Below are 20,337 nucleotides of genomic sequence, written 5' to 3'. Positions count from 1 at the left end.
TTGGTGAAAGTATGATGAATGCCTCTCAAAATTTGTCCCTTTCATAGTTTTAGCTGAAGCAGGACATGCAGCATTGCAGCACAGACATTTTAGGACACACTGACATTTTTAATGTACTGAATCACTAAATCACTGCTTTTAAAAAGTCTATGGAAAATGCAGAATTTACATTAAACTCTTCCTGTGCCCAAAACATCAGCCATATACTGTATGTTGGAGGGAAAACAGTCACAGGTGAAAAATGTGTAGAACATGTGATTCATCTCAAGTGCATGTGGTGCAAATATACCATGCAAACATCACATTCGTAAAAAATAAAATCCATTCCCATCATTAAAATATTAAATAAATATCTGACTGCTGCTGAAGCAGACATTTCGTTAAAAATGTGCCATACGGTCAAATTCAAATAAATGTCTCTCTCTACACACACACAAACACAGACATATAATAGAAAGCTAGATGTATATACAAAAACTTGCAATTCTTTCAGCTTTATGTAGTAGATCCAGTCTTATACCTACTTAGGAAGATATCCAAAAATTCAGAAGACAGCATTACCTCTTATGAAAAAAAACCATATTATGAACTTTAGGGAAAAGATGAACAAAATATTATAAACTTTAGGGGAAAGACAAAAGATAGAGATTGTTCTTCTGAATTCCACATATCCATCAAACTTTTCATTGGGAAATGAAATGTGCTGAACTTTGAATTTGATTTCAAAAGATGCTGTGGGAGGCAGCCAAGTGACCCCCCAAAAAGACACAGTTGCTTTAAAGAGCTTCAGATACGGGGTATATTTATATACCCTATGTTGATATGCAATAGAGAAATTTGGACATGAAAGACATGATGTCATGGTTCCGATAGATAAGACCAGTAAAAACAGAACTCCAAGGCAAAAGGTTTCCTTAAAGAACATATTGCTTGTTCCAGCGTTGACACATGGTATGTAACATTTTTAATGGCATTCCTATTTCCATATGGGCACCATCTACCTATCTTAAGCTTTTGGGTTTGGTCATCAATCTAGTTTAAGCTTTTGGGTTTGGTCATGTAATCTTCAAAATGCACAAACTACTAAATGACATTTTAGTGCATTAGGATGGAATCAGTATTACCACCTCCTAGCTAATTACTTTATTGGGGGATTGGGGAATTTGAAGAAACCTTATTTGAAACTATCAAATGACATTAAGTCAGTAAACAAGTTAGAGAAAACACAACCTCTTGTCTTAAATTTTCCGTTATACCTTGGACTATCTATTCAGTCTTTGTTGATTGATTTTTTTTCCCTTTGCTAATTTCATCACAAATTAATCATGATGAGCTTCTGAAATAATTAAGATGATAGTACATAACTCTACAGTATCCTTTCAGGAACTTGTCTACTGATTTCTCCTTCAAGATTGCTGTTAAAAATAGGAAAATGAATGCAAACAAGATGTAAGCATATTCTCCACTCACATAATAATTCACGTTCAGATCAGATCCTCTGAGACCGAGAGCAAGGTTTTACTTTACAATTTTCCAGTATTTAACATTTTGATCTCTGTTCCATATAAAACATAGATATGTATGCTACAGTGTAACCCCCACTATGTACATATTTACATCAGATGTTGGATTGCAAGTATGTAAGGGAATAACATGATGTCACCATGCACATGTCACACACACAACCCCAAGATGCAAAATTGAATCTGCTCCTTCCTTTACACACTGCCCAAACTTAGAAGCTTCTGATCAGTCTGTTAAAAAGGAAACGGTGGCTTTCAAGTAAATTACGATTTATTTAAATCACATTTGCAGACTCCAATGAGACAGCAAGCTATGGCGGCCCACAAATCAAGCTCAGAATAATGGTACATGAGGGGCCGAAGAAGAAAACCCTGCTATGTGCCGTCATTTAGCACTTAAAAAAAAAACCAACAACAACCCAGGAATGTTCATTAGCGTGCGTTTAACAAAATTAATAGTCTGAAGGACAAGGTACAAATTTACCCGTGAAAAATGAAGATTGATCGTTCTTATAGGCTGAGGATGGCGGTTGACTCAATTTAATTATTTTGAACATTTTTAATGATTTGCCACAAACTCTGGAGCATTATTTACGTTCATTTACAGTGGTATCAATCAAAACAGGAGCTCCTTGAACTTTTGGTTGTTTTTCCTGCGGCAGTTATTATAATTATCCCATTACATCCGCTGATTGCACACTGATGTCCCGCTGGCAATTCACTTCTAAACCAAAAGATACTTCCATTGAAACTCAGAAAGGGCTTCCCCACAAGAACCGTGTCCCACTCCTATGCTTTCAAACAACAGCTATATTTTCATGCCCCTGCCCCAAATTCAATTGTTTATCCTACCTTGAGGCCTTGGCATCCGTTTTCTGCGATCCCTGAACGCTTCCCCAGACTGCAGTGCTTCCAACAGATTATCCATCACTCCTGTCTCGTCCCCTTCTGTGAATAGCAGAAAAAGTCAAATTAATTGCTTTGAAATTAAGGCTGTAACACTGGGGAAAACAATGAATATGGGAAGCAAAGGTAAGGTTACATTTGCATGATAAAAAGCACTGGATTAAGGGCATGTATGACAGGGCAATGCAAGCTGTTAATTTCATGCAGAGTTATTGGCCAGTTTGCCTCCAAGTTCTGTTGAGTGAAACTGATATCACCCACCCTCACTTCTGTTTTTTTTAAGACCTAGAGCAGTGATGGCGAACCTTTTAGAGACTGAGTACCCAAAGTGCAACCCAAAACCCACTTATGCATCGTCGAGTCCGGCTGGGTGTGGCCCATTGGCTGGGTGTGGCCCATTGGGTGGCCGTGGCTGTGGTGGTAACGGCAGACTGGGTGGGACTAAAAAGTTCAATCAATCAATTCCAACTTTGCAAGATCTTTTTTTTTCCCCGCAAGAAGTTGAAATTGACTGATTGAACCTTTTTTTTTTTTTGCACACGGCGATGGAGGCCTAAAGCAAAAAGGTTTTATAAAACCCAGCTGAAGGCCTAGGACTGGGGAGACAGCACGTGTGCCCACAGAGAGGGCTCTGAGTGCCGCCTCTGGCACCCGTGCCATAGGTTCGCCACCACTGACCTAGAGTCTTTAATCTTATTGATATAACATGGACCACAGACAAATAAACAGGTGCTAATTTGCAGCTGCTGTTATCCTCTTCATATCTGTAGATTCCCTGACCATTAAGCTGGGAAATCTTGCAGCAGAATTAATACATATTAAGAAATTTAGTGAATGTGGCGCTATCAACACCAGCTTAACCTTACAGTTAATAACAAGAAGGCTTGTTCCACTATTTTTCAGTGCAAACGGAGAGCTTTCTTCATTTTAATGAAGGTATAAATACCCACAAACAAGCATCTGCTTCTACTTGTCAGTTTTATTTAACTATCCAAGAAAGCAATTGCAAGCAAGAGTTTTGTTTCTATTAACCTGAGACATTAAAATCACACTTTATACTTCTAATTTCTCTCCTCTCCTGTCCTGTTAGTCATTATTCACTCAGACATAGTTTTACTAGAATTTGTTTACTCTGATAGGGAAATTGTGAGTAAGTCCATAAAAAGCAAACTCAACTGTTCAGAAATAAATAGGCAGATATTTTAGACAGCATACTAAAAAGCAGAGACATCACCCTGCCAACAAAAGTGCGTATAGTCAAGGCCATGGTTTTCTCAGTTGCAATGTATGGCTGTGAAAGTTGGACCATAAAAAAAGGCTGAGCGACAAAGAATGGAGGCCTTTGAACTCTGGTGCTGGAGAAGACTCCTGCAAGTCCCCTGGACTGCAAGGCGATCAAACCGGTCAGTCCTAGAGGAGATCAACCCCGACTGCTCTTTAGAAGGCCGGATCCTGAAGTTGAAACTCAAATACTTTGGCCACTTAATGAGAAGGAAGGACTCACTGGAGAAGAGCCTAATGCTGGGAAAGATGGAGGGCAAGAGAAGAAGGGGACGACAGAGAATGAGGTGGCTGGATGGAGTCACTGAAGCAGTAGGCGTGAACTTAAATGGACTCCAGAAGATGGTAGAGGACAGGAAGACCTGGAGGAACGTTGTCCATGGGGCCGCGATGGGTCGGACACAACTTCGCAACTAACAACAACAACAATTTAGGCTGTAAAGGTGTTTAAAAAGTCCGTGGCATTCGGGGAAGCTATTTGAAGTTTTTCATTTTGTTAATCACTGGCATTTTAAACTGTATTTGCCCATTAATCACTGGCATTTTTAATTTCAATTTATTTTATTCTGAGAACTTCAGAATGAAGTTTTGGCAACTTTAAAACACGGAACGCGCAGATACTGAAACGGTCATAGAAGACCAGTCCGCCATGTTACTTCTTTTATCCATACAAGATTACAAAGCCAACTTCAAATAACAAAAGATAGACGGTGATTTTCTTATACCCATTAGTGGATTGACTAATCAAATAAAATGTCATCACAGATTAAGGCCACATAACTTTACATGAATGTAATTTGTCTACATGCATTTATTATTAAGCTAAGTACACCAAACACCACTTAGTGAGGACTACGCTGTATAAAGTATTAAAGTTTCCTATTCAGTGAAATGTTTAAATAAAAACTATCTAAGAGAACTGTAGTGAATCCATATACATATTTCTACGATAGACCTCGGGTGGAAATGAACGATACATATATGTATGTCCATGAGTAGGCAAAGATGTAAATATTGAAACCAGCTTGAGGCAAAATAGCAATAGCAATAGCACTTAGACTTATATAGTGCTTTGCAGCCTTCCATAAGCTGTTTACAGAGTCAGCATCTTGCCCCCAACAATCTGGGTACTCACTTTAATGACCTGGGAAGGATGGAAGGCTGAGTCGACCTTGAGCCAGTGAGGATCGAACTCCTGACACTGAGCTAAATTAGCCTGCAAAACTGCATTCTAACCACTGTGCCAAAATACACCATTTCTTGGTATTAGAAAATTTCCTTGGTGGGTACAATAAAAAAAATTCTACAATGATGATGGAGGAGGAGGAGGAGGAGGACCAGGCAAATGCTAGAAGAACAACCACTATGAAAAGAATCAAATAGAGAGGACCATCAACCACTCTATAAAGGGAAAGAACTATAGTTTCAATGTCTTTTGAACACAAACTGGGTGGGGCCCAGATATATTGGGAGAATGGGTGTTTCAGAAAGCAGCTGCTGTGACAGAGAATGCAACAAAGAGCCAGTATGGCCTAGTGCAGTGGTGGCGAATCTATGGCACAGGTGCCAGAGGCGGCACTCAGAGCCCTCTCTGTGAGCACGTGCGCCGTCGCCCCAGTCCTAGGCCTTCAGCTGAGTTTTATAAAACCTTTTCGCTTTAGGCCTCCGCTGCCATGTGCAAAAAAAAAAAATAGGTTCAATCAATCAGTCAATTTCAACTTCTCACGGGAAAAAAAAAGATCTTGCAAAGTTGGAATTGATTGATTGAACTTTTTAGTCCCATCCAGTTTGCCGTTACCACTGCAGCCACGCCCACCCATTGGGCCACACCCAGCCAATGCGCCACACCCAGCCAATGGGCCACACCCACCCGGCACCTGACGATGCATAAGTGGGTTTTGGGTTGCAGTTTGAGCACTCGGTCTCTAAAAGGTTCGCCATCACTGGCCTAGTGGTTAAGGTACCAGACTAGAAGCTAGCAGAACAATGAATTCTAGTCCCACTTTAGACATGAAAGTCATCCAGGGGACTTTGGGCCAATTACCAGGAGACGGTGAGCTCTAGTTCAGTCTTAGCCATGATAGCCATCTACTGTAAGTGACTTTGGGCTAATCACCAGGAGACGTGAGTTCTAGTCCCATCTTAGGGATGAAAGCAGGCTAAATGACTTTAGTGCAGTCCTTCTCTGTCGGCCCAACCCACCTGGCAGGGTTATTGTAATGGGGGGAAATAGGACAAAGGAATATTGTGTGTGTTTGCTGCCTTGTGCTATTTATAAAAATAATAAATGTGAGATATAAATAAGTATGTCAGGAAGGAAGCGAGTAAGAAGGCATCGTTCCTAAGTCCCGTCAGATGACATGCTTAACAGGCTGGTGAAATATGGTTCATGGCAGAACAAGAGAGCTACCTAGTTACAAGCATGATCTATTCCTAAAAGGATAACACAGCCCTCTTTTCGCCATAAACAGCCGCTTCGACACGATGTTCTTTCAACCTGCTCTTGCAATTTACATTTCTCTCGCCACACTAAGTAGGAAGGAATTAAATAATATTGAATTACTGTATTCCTGCTTTACAAAACATATAAAAGGCAATAGTAGTTTTTAGACTAATTCCCAATTTTGTGAAAACTAATTTTCTGCGGAATGCTTCAAATGCCTTCAAGTATATTTTAAAAGCAATAGAGAGAAAAGGGGAAACAAAGGAATGTTAGAAATCCTTTATAAACCGGTTGCATCACTGTTAAAAGAGGACCACTTAATTGCTCATAAAAGCTATTTCCTTAAAGTGGATTTTTTTCTGCTCTACAACAAGGAACTATTCAGAAATGGAACACTCTGCTCCACTTCATAACCAATGATAGTTTATAGCAATTTGGGAATGAACAGAACAAGGTATTAGGTAGAGATCAGATCAGGGCCCCTCAATCATACCAGGTTTTTCACCTACATGAATAACAGTATGCATCTGACATTTAATCCATCTCAGGAGCAGCTCAAAGGGATTTGCTTTTCATAAATATAATTTATTGGGAAAGTCAGTCCTTGCACAATGCAGCAGATGTTTCTGAAGCATTTGTAAGTCCTGGGAAACAAGAAATTTCAGCAGAGCTCACAGACTAATTTATCGCCATCAGTGGAACAATCCCCCCACCCTGTATTTACATATGATCTTATTTTCTTTATCTAAAACAGAATACTTTTTCTTCTCTCTTACCATCCAGGATTTTCATCCTGGAACACCAATTGTTAGTTGACAATCAGGAAGAAAACACTGGCAGTCGTCAACTTACAACTATTTATGTTTAGTGGCCATTCAAAGTCACAACAGCAGTGAAAAAAGAGACTTGTAACCAGTCCTCGCACTTACAACAGTCACAGCATCCCCACAGCCAAATAATAAATATTTGAGCGCTTGACAACCAGCGTGTGTTGATGATGGTGGCAGAATCCTGGATAAAATTATCACCATTTGCAACCTTCCCACTGGAAGCTTTTTTTCCAAGAAATAAAGTCAATGGAGGAATCTGGATTTGTTTAAGGACCATGGGAACTGATTAACAACTACAACCGCAACAAAAATGGTTGTAAAACCAGGGATGACTCACTCAACAACCATCTAGCTTAGCAACAGCAATTCTGGTGACACTAGCTGTGACAATTATAGCTTTAGTGATGGGGAGGAAAATCTTCAAGACATCTAGAGAAGTTTGAGGAATGTGTATAGAGAGGAGAAAACTCAATCCATCCACTTCCCAGGAAAGCTAACAATTGTCTCAGGCGTCCAGATTCAAAATTATTGATCAGCATTTCCTTGACAAATTCCGTAACAGAAATCTTAGCTAAGCACCCCTGTTTAATATAAAAACGCTCTCATTAATCTTACACTTAATGCTGAAAGTATTATGATTTCCATTTGACAACTAAACAATAGAAAAAAGCTTCTCCTCCCATTTATCATGTAGAAATCATAATACTTTCAGCATTAACTGTAAGACAAATGAGAATGTCTTTATATTAAACATAGGTGGGTACGGGCAAACTTTCAAAACAGACAGTGACAAATGGAAACTAGTTCAGTGAAAGAAAACCAAGATAAAGAAGAGTTTGGAAACCACATCTTGCAAGAAACGGTTAAAGATTCTGGGTATACTTAACTTACAGAAAAGGTGATTGATAGGAGATACGATAGCAAATATCTGAATGGCATTATTCTCTAATTCCCCAGAGGACAAGACGAAAACCAAAGGATTAAAACTTTTTCAGCCAAATATCAGGAGGGACTCTCTGATTATATGAGTTCTCTATCAATGGGAAGAAGCTGCTATGTAACTTGTAGTGTTCTCATTGATTGATAGATTGTGTGTGTTATATAGCACCTATTTCACTAATATGCATCTGGGTAGCTAACAAAGGTTAAAAAATATAATATAAACATTACACATCATAACCAATTTCAAAGTCACTGCCAAATAACCCATGCATAGGAAAGGAAGACTCGGTTACTCTCCCAAGGTCCATGTCCCAGAAGACAGCTACGTCTTCAAGTTTTTCTGAAAGGTCAGCCCGATCGGGGTCAACCTAACTTTGAGTGGCATGGTGTTTCAAAGGCCAATCACCAGGAGACAGTGAGTTCTAGTCCTGCCTTAGGAATGAAAGCTGGCTGGCTGCCTTGAGGACAATCACTAGGAGACAATAAGTTATATTCTCTCTCAGCCCATAGGTTCAGGGGACAAGCTGGTTGATGAATTACAGCCAATGGATTAATATGTTGATAAAAAAAAGAAAGAAAAAAGGGGAAAACACCAGGAAGAAAACAACAACATATTTTTAATTAAAATAGGACAAGCTTTCCAAACATAAATAGGCAAGCATCTGTTGAGATTGTAAAAGGATGTGAATCTTCTTTACATCTCAATGAACAGACTTCAACGCCACCAAAATTGCAAGGTGCGTGTGTTTTGAGGGGTTTATTTTTTTTGGGGGGGGGAAGAAGGGTCAGGAATGCACTAGGTTAAAATGGTCAGGGTTATTCCAAGGAGATCTTTCTGGCTCTCCTCCTGGATTTTTCATTATGTTTTAAAACAAGCAAAATGTTAATTACACAGCACACAAATAGAGTCAGTAAGGGCAATTTGGGATTTGGGTACTAATAAAAAATGGATATATATGCAGAAAGCTTGCCGAAAGCTTGAGAACACAGGGTGACCTATTAATATGCTGCATTCTTTACGAGCTGTGGGATAATTAATCTGTGCCACTCTAGACAGAAAAAAATAGGTAATCATCTTGATATGTTTTTCTTCCTTCCCAGTAAATTATAGATGAATAACTAAATACTGACAGCCTTCTCAAAATCAGATAGAGTATAGCCAGGGATAAGATTGGTAACACAATGTTGGCAGGTAGAATTTAGCTTCTTGGGTTGTAAGTGTCCCTCTTGTAATCCTGATAAGGTAGAACAATTCCAACTTGTGTGCATTATTCAACACCACCATAGAAGAAGCAACATGACAATTTTTGCTCTTGATGGTAGTCTTTGACATTGATCCAAGAGCGAGGGCTATAACTTTCTAAAAGTGGCACATCTGATCATCTTAGGCTAGGGCCCAACTTTAAGACTGTACGCTGTTTTGTTCTCCTGAATTTTTGTATATGAAATTATACTTAACACATCCCTGCCGGAAGAACAGGATTACTAGAGATTGCCATTTCCTTGTCAGATGTTTAAGTGACAGACCACTTTGTGTCAAATTCAAATTCTAAGCGACAACCACATCGTCTTCTTTTTTTTAAAAAAAAACCCACAACAAAACAAAACGGGGGTTGCATTCTATCTAAATCAAAAATAGCAAAATAACCCAATATACTGGCAGAAGAATAAGAGCAAGCAAACTCATTTCAGTGCCTGGATTTTTCTAATATTACTTGGCTAGTTAAGTTAATACGGTTGTTAAGTGAATCTGGCTTCCCCATTGACTTTGCGTGTCACAAGTTCGCAAAAGAGGATCACGTGACTCCGGGACGCTGCAACTGTCATAAATACAGGTCAGTTGCCAAGTCTCTGTATTTTGATCACGTGATCCTGGGGTTGCTGGTTGTGTGAACAATGGTCATGAGTCGCTTTTTTCAGTACCGTTGTAACTTCAAACATTCACTAAAAGAATGGTTGTGGGTCAAGAACTACCTGTACTATAAAACTGAATGGAATAATATTATTATTTTAATCAGGACTCAAAAGATTCACCATAACCTAAGCTTTCAAAAAAAAAAAAAATAGAGGAAAAAAATCTGCATAAATTTTCAGGACCACAGAGGTAACTTAACTTTGTTATTTTACAATATTCTAGGCTAATTAAATAAATGAAATCAAAGAACTGGAAGCCAACACAAAAATATTAGCTAAAGGTTAACTGCATGACTTCATTTTTTTTTTTAATTTGTTTGGCTCCATGGTATAACAAACATGTCAGCAAATGCTGAGTACCCTTTGAAAAGCATCAAAATAAGCATACGCCTTTTTTCTTTTATTTTCCACTTTCTAGATCAATGTAACAATATTGAATATTCTGTTTTCTTTGCCTGTTTCCCTGGAGATAAGAAATTAAAAGCGCAAGGATGCATTTCTGAAACATTGCTATGCACAGTGATTTACTTATATTTAAGTATTTTCTAGAATTGCAGGGAAAGATTATGTAATATTTTAAAATGAGAAGGGTGAACTCTATCACAGCTGGGTTTTAAGATGTTTGAAACCATATCCCAAGGTTTTTTTTTCCTTCAAATTATCTGTTAAACACTTCAAGAAGTAGTGGTATCTATCTGGCAGAATTAACCATATGGATGCAGTTTAAGAGAACTGCGGTGGCTTTTAAGAATGCAGTAACACAAGAAAATGAACACAGTGATTTATATATATTGGAAGTATGTACACTTCTCCTCTCTTGCTTGTTAGCAGCAATCAGCAAATGTGCATTAATAGAGGGATAGAATCAAGATCACGTGAAGTTGTAGTACTGCTTTACGAAGCCTTAGTAAGACCACACTTGGTATACTGCCTCCAGTTCTGGTCAACACAATACAAAAAGGATGTTGAGATTCTGGAAAGAGTGCAGAGAAGAGCAACAAAGATGATTAGGGGGCTGGAGGTTAAAACGTATGAAGAACAGTTACAGGAATTGGGCATGTCTTGTCTAATGAAAAGAACAACTAGGCGGGACATGATAGCACTGTTCCAATATTTGAAGGGCTCCTACAAAGACGAGGGGGTCAAACTATTTTCAAAGCACCAAAAGGCAAGACAAGAAACAATGGTTGGAAACTAACCAAGGAGAAAACCAATATAGAACTAAGGAGAAATTTCCTAACGGTGACAGTAATTAATCAATGGAATAGCTTGTCTTCAGAAGTTGTGGGTGCTCCATCACTGAAGGCTTTCAAAAAGAGACTAGACAACTATTTGTCTGCAATGATACAGGGGGTTGGACTAGAAGACCTCCAAGGTTCCTTCCAACTCTACTATTCTAGGTTCTATGTTCTACATAACTCATTGTTTAGTATTATGTGGTGCATCGTCAAAGAAGACTCTTTAATTAGAAGATTTGCACGCCCCATTTGTGCGCATGCACATAGCGGTGCCTGCCTCCCTTTCCGGGCCGCCAAACCAAAAAGGTTGGAGACCTCTGCATTAGGGGACGTAACTTTCAGTAGACTTATTTGTGCCAGAAAATCTGTGGAATTACAGATAGCCCTTGACTTATAACAATTCATTTAGAGACCATTCGAAGTTACAACAGCACTGAAAAGAGTAACTTATGACCATTTTTTTCATTTACAACCGTCGCACGAGATCAAAATTGGCAACTGACTGATATTTAGGACACATCCGGGGGTCATGTGATCCCCTTTTGCAACCTCCTGACAAGCAAAGTCAATGATTTACTTAACAACAGTGTCACTAATTTAACAACTGCTGTGATTCACTTAACAACTATAGCAAGAAAAGTCATAAAATCGGGCAAAACTCACTTAACAAATGTCTCGCTTCATTTTGGGCTCAGTTGCGAGCATAAGTTGAGACCTACCTGTGGTGCCTTCCACTGACAATACTCAATCTACTGCTTCTATACCTAATTCTATACCTAATTCAAAGCACATCTGGTACATTTCTTACTGTACTCCTAAACTCATTTATTATCCGTGTGCATTGCTAAATGAAATGTGTTTTCTCTTTCTTAATGGGTTGACCCCAACTTTGATATCTGCGGCAATGTTTTATATTTTTTCTACATCCTCCCCTCCTCCTTAAAAGTACCTTGAGTGCTACTCATTCCTCAGAGATGGGACAAATACTGTAGGTATCAAGTAAAAGGTGTGTTGAATAGAGACAGAATTTATTATTGGAAGACAGCAATTATTTCAAGGACTTTGTGTAAGGGAAAAGCGTTCAAAAGTTCACCGTGCTGAGAGCCCAAAGCAAGGTATGTAATATTTCTATTTCTATGGCTTGCTACTCAACAGAAGAGATCAAACTGTGCCTTAGATCCGATCTTGTGAAGATAGCTGAGATCATGATAACTCTGGGGTGGTGGGATGCAATGGTTTCTTCATCCATCCAGATTAGAGTGACCTTACCCTCAGAGATCCTGTTTTAGCACCCTATCAAAACATCATTTGTCCTTGTAATGTTTCAAGACTTTTTTCTCCTGTAATCAATTATCATGATCAATGAAATTAAAGAATGTCCAAGCATGTAGTCATCGGATTGTTATAAACCAGATGGTTTCAGTGCAGGACAAAAGAATTTAGATGACCAATAAAGTGTCTGTAACCATGTTACATATGAGAGCTGTATTAGTTACCTAGATCTGTCAACTGAGGTTAAAACCAATGGATTCATCTGTTTTAACAGCAATTGGGTCTCTTTAGCTTGGATTGTTAATCAGGAGAATAAAATTAACTCTGCTGCACCAAGTACAATGAAGCTATTCACAATAATACAATTTTGAATATTAATAGACATGGGCTTAGGATTTAGCTATTTGGATGCTAATGTGTTTTCTGAGGCGAAATACCTTGACATGCCAGATAGCCGTCAATCCCCAATAATAAACTCACTCTATTATGTTCATCTGTGTTAAGGGAATGTTAATATACCTTTCAAAACAATTAATTCAACACTAATTGTAAGTGAGGCAGCTCATTCTTCCTTTTATTCTTATGCCACTAAGTTTACAGGTGATTTTAATTGCCATGGTAATCAGTGATAATGAAGAGGTAAATTGTTTCTGATTAAGTAATATTTGCATCATAATGTTTTCGAATACATTTATTGCATTAAAGCCTGTTGCTATTGTGGATGGCCCTTGGTTCATTCTATATACTTATGTACCTTTCATAACTGAATAGTTACACAGGCTTAGTTACACATAAGATTATAGATTCATATCAGATTGAATGCAGATTTGTATTCACCCAGGTATACAATAGCAATATACATTTCTTATATTCTTGCCATAATTCAAAGTGGAGGGGAAAAAAAACCCAGTTGACGTGATCTGAATTAGACTTATTATTGTCCCTTGCTCCCTCAACGTTTTTTTTTTATGCAAAGGAAACGGTGAAGGTGAAAGTTTCCTCTATCCTATCATGTCCAATTCTAGAGGGCGATGCTCATCTCTGTTTTTTGGGTGAGGGAACCAGTGTTGTCCGAAGACCCTTTCTATGCTCATGTGGCTAGCACGACTAAGCCAAGGTGCATGGAGTGCTGTTACCTTCCCACCGAAGTGGTACCTATTTATCTACTCGCATTTGCATGCTTTCAAACGGCTAGGTAGACAGGAGCTGGAGCAAGAAACGGGAGCTCACCACATTGCGCAGAGCTCAGGTCTTGAACCTGGGCTGCCAGGTTTCTAGCTGACCAGCTCAGCGACTTTAACCCCTGAGCCATGGTGTCCCCCACTTTCATTATGTGATGAAAGGAAAATTATATCCAGAGGAATGTTTCCCAACCTTTGCCACTTTAAAATGTGTAGACTTCAACTCCTAAAATCCCCCAGCTAGCTTCAATTCCCAGAATCCCCCAAGGCTGGCTGGGGAATCCTGGGATTTGAAGTCCACACATTTTAAAGTAGCCAAGGTTGGGAAACACTGACCTAGAGGAATATTATCGATGTGGGTCTATATATGCACACATTTTTAGTGAATTACATTACAGACAGTAGGCAGATTGTATGGCTTGTATGGGGGGTACGTGGGATGAACTAGAGCAGGGGTAGGCAACCTTGGCTCTTTTATGACTCGTGGACTTCAACTCCCAGAATTCCTGAGCCAGCCATGCATGGCTGGCTCAGGAATTCTGGGAGTTGAAGTCCACGAGTCATAAAAGAGCCAAGGTTACCTACCCCTGAGCTAGATGAAGTGGTCAAAACTTGGATCCGCAAGGAAATACAGATGGCAAAATGTGAGGCATCTAGCCTTAAAATTCCCTTAAACTGTTGGAAGGATCTACGCAACATTAATTTAGAACTAGAAGAGAAAAAACGTGAGTGTAATTTTGCTGAAGCTATCAAATATACACACCTACTGCAGCAAATCATGAATACAACCACATACCTTCAATTTTTTAGAAGCTAAAAAAAAAACCCTTGAAATAACACAGCGCTAATTGCCTTGCTGAATAATAGATTACAAACCAAAGATGTACCTTTTTTAAATAATAATAATAATAATAACCTATGCTGATTTTATTGTAAGATACAAGTGACTGGTTGAAGCCCTGAGGAGTCCCACTACCCTCAATTCACACTCATTACGTGATTTCTTCTGGTGCACAACTAATATACCTTGGCAACTGGTATAATGTTTGTCGAGAGAGAAATATTGCTATTTTTTCCCTCAGACCGAATCCCATCAGATTTGCTCACTGGGTATATAAAGGACAAGCTGCGGTCACACACTGTGCATTTTTATGTGTTTCATGATTGGGATGGATTAAGCTGTGCTTCAACACGGAACTGGAATGATCACAGAGGGAAGAACAGCAAACCGCAGAGTGAAGTAATCTCTCGTTCAACCTAATTCATATTGGTGTCATCTCTCTTCTCCGTTTCGGAAATCCAATGGGATGGAGGAGAAAGCGCGCATTTCAGCAGTGCTTTGCAACTCTCCAAAGCAGAGATAGTAAGAGCCTATTGATTCGTCCCCTGCCTTCCTTCTCGTACCCTCTCTCCGCGAAGGCCCTCGCGCACAATATAGCGTCAGTTCAGTTACCCAGCAAACTCAGCGTGGCTTCCTTTATCATATCCAATTGTCAATCTGCACTGAGGCTGGCAGCTAAAAGCCAGCTGTTGCAGCTCATAAAAATAAAAAAAAGAAAATAAAAAAAAAGAAGAACTGTCAAGAGATAGAGTAAGGACCGTCTCCAAGCTGCAGAAGAAAACCGTTCGCTGCCCCCCACGCTCTTGGAAAGAGGCTTGCAAAATAGGGATCATTTTAAAAAAAACCTAAAAACCGACACTACTGCATTTTTATTTATTTATTTATTTATTTACATTTCTACCCCGCCCTTCTCCCTGCGGACTCAGGGCGGCTTACAGCCTTTAAAAACAAATACATAAATACAAAAAATACTAAAGTTAAAATGTTAATTAAAATGAAATATTATTGGGCCGTTTATTATTTTAAAGCCAAAGCCACGTACACGAGCGGGAAGCTCGTGTAAGTCGATGCAAAAGACTTTAGAAAAGACATCAGACAAACAACGCGGAGAGAGCGAACGCGGCACTCCAAAAGAACCGAGAAAGGGTTTAGACAGAGTTGGTTCTCCGTCATTAACAGTCAAGTGTTTTGTTTTTTTTTAATTTGTTAAGTGCATTTATTAAATGGATGCGCTGTCCCTCTCACCTGTAAGGCTACTCTAGGTGTAGAGTAGCCTTATCGGTGAGAGTAAAAGGATCAATATAAGAAAAGTTAAAATTTTAAAAGCTATTTATATATATATATCTGTGTTTGTGTGTCCCTGTGGAACATCATCTCCACAGAGATAAGACGGGCCCCCACTTTGATACTTTTTTTTTTTTTTGCAAGGACCTGAAGACCTGGTTTTGCCAATGGGCCTGGGGACCTCAGAATGGGATGGAGCCCATCAAATGGCTCATTTGATAGTTGTCACCAAGAGAGGTGAGGTGGGGGGGGGTTATTATTTTTTATATTGGGGTTTGATCCCAGAGTCACTGAGAGTGAGTTGGGCGGCCACATAAATGTTCTTATTAAATAAAATTAATAAATAACATGAAACAAAGGAGTACAGGGATGAAATCTTCTTCTTACCATGTCAACCACCTCCAGAGATCAGAGGTCCCTCAGGCCCCAGGCCAACCAGCAGGACCAGGTTTTGATACCCTTCCTTGAAGGCCACATGAGTGGGGGCATTTACTGAGCTATCAAATCTTGCTCCATCCATATCCCCTTACCTTTATTCATGTCAATCAGCTGCTTTTTCTTCTTCTGCCGCTCCAATTTTTCGCGTTCTGCTTTCTCTTTGGCAAGTTTGGCTCTCTTGGTCTTTTCCTCCATTTCTCTCCTTTTATGGTTCTCCTTCAACGCTTCCTGTATTAATCATAGCAAACACAGGAATTGTTTATGCAGAGAGAATTGAGAGGAACCTTGTTTGTTACAGACTTGGCTTGTATTTTTAGTTGTCTGGAGGGGAGAAAAATACATGGTATAATGTCACTTTTCAAAGCACCAGGAGGATAACTTCTTTTTTATGAAACAATGACTAGTTGTTTCACTGTTTTAGTCTGATAAACTACAAACCAGTCCAGGCCAAGAACTCCAGAGAATAAAACAGTTAAATCCAGATAGAAGAAAATTAAATGAATAATAGACTTTTAATAGGTGAAATCTCAGCAGGTGAACTTCCTGACAGTTTAGAACAATTAACCAGTGGAACAACCTGCCTCCAGAAGCGGTGAATGCTCCAACACTGGAAGTTTTTAAGAAGAGACTGGACAACCATCTGTCCGAAATGGTGTAGGGTTCCTGCCTGAGCAGGGTGTTGGACTAGATGACCTTCAAGGTCCCTTCCAACTTTATTATTATTATTATTATTATTATTATTATTATTATTATTGTTATTGTTATTGTTATTGTTATTGTTGTTGTTGTTTTGTTGTTGTTGTTGTTATTATTATTATTGTTATTATTATTATTATTATTATTATACAGGGATATACTTCACCATAAAGTGGTGGAATGGGAGGCACCTGGAGAAACATGTTTTGAAGTTATGCCTGGCCCAACAGGGAGGTAAACAGAAGCACCAAACAAAATATATCAAACAGACTTCTGTCCTTATGCATGTAAGGTTAGCTTTATCTATGCATAACTTTATGATTTGCTGAGACAACGATGATGCAAAAGTAATAAAAGGGACCAATCCCAGAGAAAAATCAGCTTGCTTATTGTAACTATCAGCCTAATATTATTCTATTTCTACTACTTTTAACATAGAGAGAAGGATATTAGCTGGGAAGGACCAAGATAGATATGAAATAAAAACAGAGGAGCTCAAAACAGGTGATAAACAAAATTTGACTATGAGATTATCAGAACTAGAAATCCAGTAACCTAAAGACTTTTTGCCTGCCAAAATGAATATAAGGGATAGTGAAGAAAGAACGAGGCATGCATTTAATCTGGGAGCAACTTTCTGAACTTTATAAACTTCTTGTTTGTCCCGACAATTACCATACTTAACAAAGTTTTGCTTTTGTTATGTTTATCCTTTTCAACACCCTTCCAATGCTTTGTGAATTACTGTTTCCAAAACTGCCTTGGGCAAGTTAGACAAATGTTGTGCCCACTGCCCACTTGTCAAAGAGGTCTTTTGGAGTTGTTGTCATCGTCTCACTCAAAAGCTGGGTGGGGGGTGAGGGGGGGTGATGCTGTGAAATGATTTCTACATATTCACCTTGATGCACTTCATGGAAAAGACAAGTCTTAGTTACCCAAACAGCACTGTGCAGGTTATGATTAATGAACTGTACTGAATAAAGCACGGCAAAGAAATGAAACTATTGAGATAAAATAAAGAGCCAGCTAACAGGTCTTAAATTATGGGCACCACTTGCTTCAGAATCAGTCTGGTGGGGAACGTAATAGTTGCAATAATAGCAGCGAAGGAGTTGATCAATCTCTTCCCAAAGTTCAGGATTTGTATCACTGCCCTAAATTAATTTTGATGGCACATGAAGTCAGCATGCCGAATCTCCCGATGAAAAAGCAGGAGAGCCGATGAATGAGGGCTGAAGCCTAATATTCAGATGCAAAAAGTGCGCAGAAAATCAATAAAAATGCTAAGCGTTTCCATTTTAAAAAGCCAGATTACATCCTTATCTGCCCATTCATTTCATGTGATATGTTCTTCTTTAAAGATAAGGGGCAACCGAGAAAAGGGTTGTTTTATTAGCCCATTTTGTTCTTTAGCGTAACTGGGTGACAGCAAGTGCCCCTCCTAAAGCAGCACCTCCTTTTCTGTGGAAATTAAATGTGCGCTATTAATTGTATCAATCCATAATAAGTACTGATTTTCCCCAGGAAAAAAAAAGAAAATCCGTTAGAGTGAATGAATACATAATAAATTCTACACGTTGTATACAAAAGTCTTTTCTGGGAAAAATGTAAATGAAACTCTTAAGTTAGCAGGTTAATATGGTATTAATTCTGCTTTGATAAATATTGAGAAAATATTTTGTTTTTGTTGACAGCATAAGTCTCTGCAACATTTTTTAAAAATTTTTCTATAGCAGCAGAAACAGAACTATATCTTCCTGGTTTGGGTAGAAGATTCATGCTGGAAAATGCTAATTAACCTTTAACTGAAGCATGTTAACGAGAAGATTAGCTTTTGGTCCTATGCTTTAGGATAAGAATAGAGAATTACTAGTTGTGCCAGTCAGAGCTTTCTAGAGTTCTATGTGTCTTTGTGTGTATGTGTGTGTCCATGATAGTTGTCTGTCTGTCTGTCTGTCTATCCTCTTCCCCCCCTCTCTATCTATCTATCTACTCCACTGTATCTATCTATCTATCTCAATTCCTGTCTGTCTGTCTGTCTGTCTGTCTGTCTATCTATCTATCTATCTATCTATCTATCTATCTGTTTACAAACTGAATAACTGCAGTGCTTCCCTTAACAACTGTGACAAGAAAGGTCATAAAATGGGACAAAACTCACTTAACAAATCCCTCGCTTAACAACAGAAATTTTGGGCTCAATTGTGGTCGTAAGTCGAGGACTACCAGTACAAGTTAAGGAACTGTCTTATAGGTTGCCGGTCATTGCCTCAATAAATCCTTAACTCCTAGAAAGTTTAATATATTAGAGAAGACCGACATTTAAAACGGCTAACCAGATATTTGTCTAATACTGCCCCAAAAAATACTGCCATCCCTGTTTACACCGAAGGATCCATCCAGCCATTCATTAATTCTTATGAAGCTGAAAACTCATCCCCAAGGAGTCAATTGTTTCCACCAAACAAAAATAAACAAGCAAGACCTTTTCAGAAATGGGTACCAGAGCAATAGGCAAGCTCTGAGTTTCCCAGTGGGTGGTGTGAAGCAATAACAACAATAACCACAGACCCAGTTTGCACTGAGCAGTGCAGAGAAGCATCAAGCCTGACATGCAACTTCTGAGGGATGTCATAAAAGATTACAATTGTTGGCACGCCAAATTATTGTGATTAAACTCTCTAACTGGCAGTTAAAAAAGAATGGAGGCAGCAGTATGGAAAAAGCAGCACGGGAAAATACTGCGAAATACAGATGTAGCCTCCCTTCCCAGCCCGCAGCCTTGAACTAGTCTAGCATCTTCTGTCTTGAGGACTAATTGAGGACTGTTAGTAAAGAAAAAAGAAAAGAAAAAAAGCAATATTCCAGTATTTGAGGGGCTGCCACAAAGAAGAGGGCATCAAACTATTCTCCAAGGCACCTGAAGGCAGGACAAGAAACAATGGATGGAAACTGATCAAAGAGAGAAGCAACCTGGAATTAAGGAGAAACTTCCTGACAGTGAGAACAATTAACCAGTAGAACAGAAGTTGCCTTCAGAAATCGTGGGCGCTTCATTACTGGAGGTTTTTAAGAAGAGACTGGACAGTCTGAAATGGTGTAGGGCAGGGGTAGTCAACCTTGGCTCTTTTATGACTCGTGGATTCCCAGGAATTCTGGGAGTTGAAGTCCACGAGTCATAAAAGAGCCAAGGTTGACTACCCCTGGTGTAGGGTCTCCTGCTCGAGTAGAGCGCTAGACCTCCAAGGTCCCTTCCAACTCTATTATATTCCATTTTATCCTCAAGAACGCTATTGCTTGTGTTTGTGAATGCTATCTGCAGAGATGAGTTGTTCACTGAACTCAGGGAAACATACACACACAACACACAAACAAACACATTTCTTTTCTTTTCTTTTCTTTTTCTTTTTTTTTTGCTTTACTAAGACTCATGCTTTATTTTCAGCCTGCCCATCACTTTGATTTCATCAACTTCCAACTCTATTATATTCCATTTTATCCTCAAGAACGCTATTGCTTGTGTTTGTGAATGCTATCTGCAGAGATGA

At 39.0% G+C, this 20,337-nt stretch overlaps 1 protein-coding gene across 1 annotated transcript in view; it reads right to left on the bottom strand.

The window, feature by feature from the left end:
* Nucleotides 1-2,245: 2,245 nt before the first annotated feature.
* The window catches only part of LOC107297213 (protein diaphanous homolog 2), an 80,581-nt gene continuing 62,489 nt past the window's right edge, over nt 2,246-20,337 (bottom strand). The window contains exons 8-9 of the mRNA XM_029286251.1: nt 16,186-16,321; nt 2,246-2,471 (exon numbers count right to left, since the gene is read on the bottom strand). Coding sequence (XP_029142084.1) covers nt 2,359-2,471; nt 16,186-16,321 — 249 coding nt within the window. The 3' untranslated portion in view covers nt 2,246-2,358. The remainder of the gene's footprint in view (nt 2,472-16,185; nt 16,322-20,337) is intronic.

This window comes from Protobothrops mucrosquamatus, unplaced genomic scaffold (assembly GCF_001527695.2).
Source record: "Protobothrops mucrosquamatus isolate PMUCROS unplaced genomic scaffold, P.Mucros_1.0 scaffold3185, whole genome shotgun sequence".
NCBI lineage: Eukaryota > Metazoa > Chordata > Lepidosauria > Squamata > Viperidae > Protobothrops > Protobothrops mucrosquamatus.
Note: the sequence above shows the minus strand (reverse complement) of the source record. Positions and strands in the feature narration are given on the sequence as shown.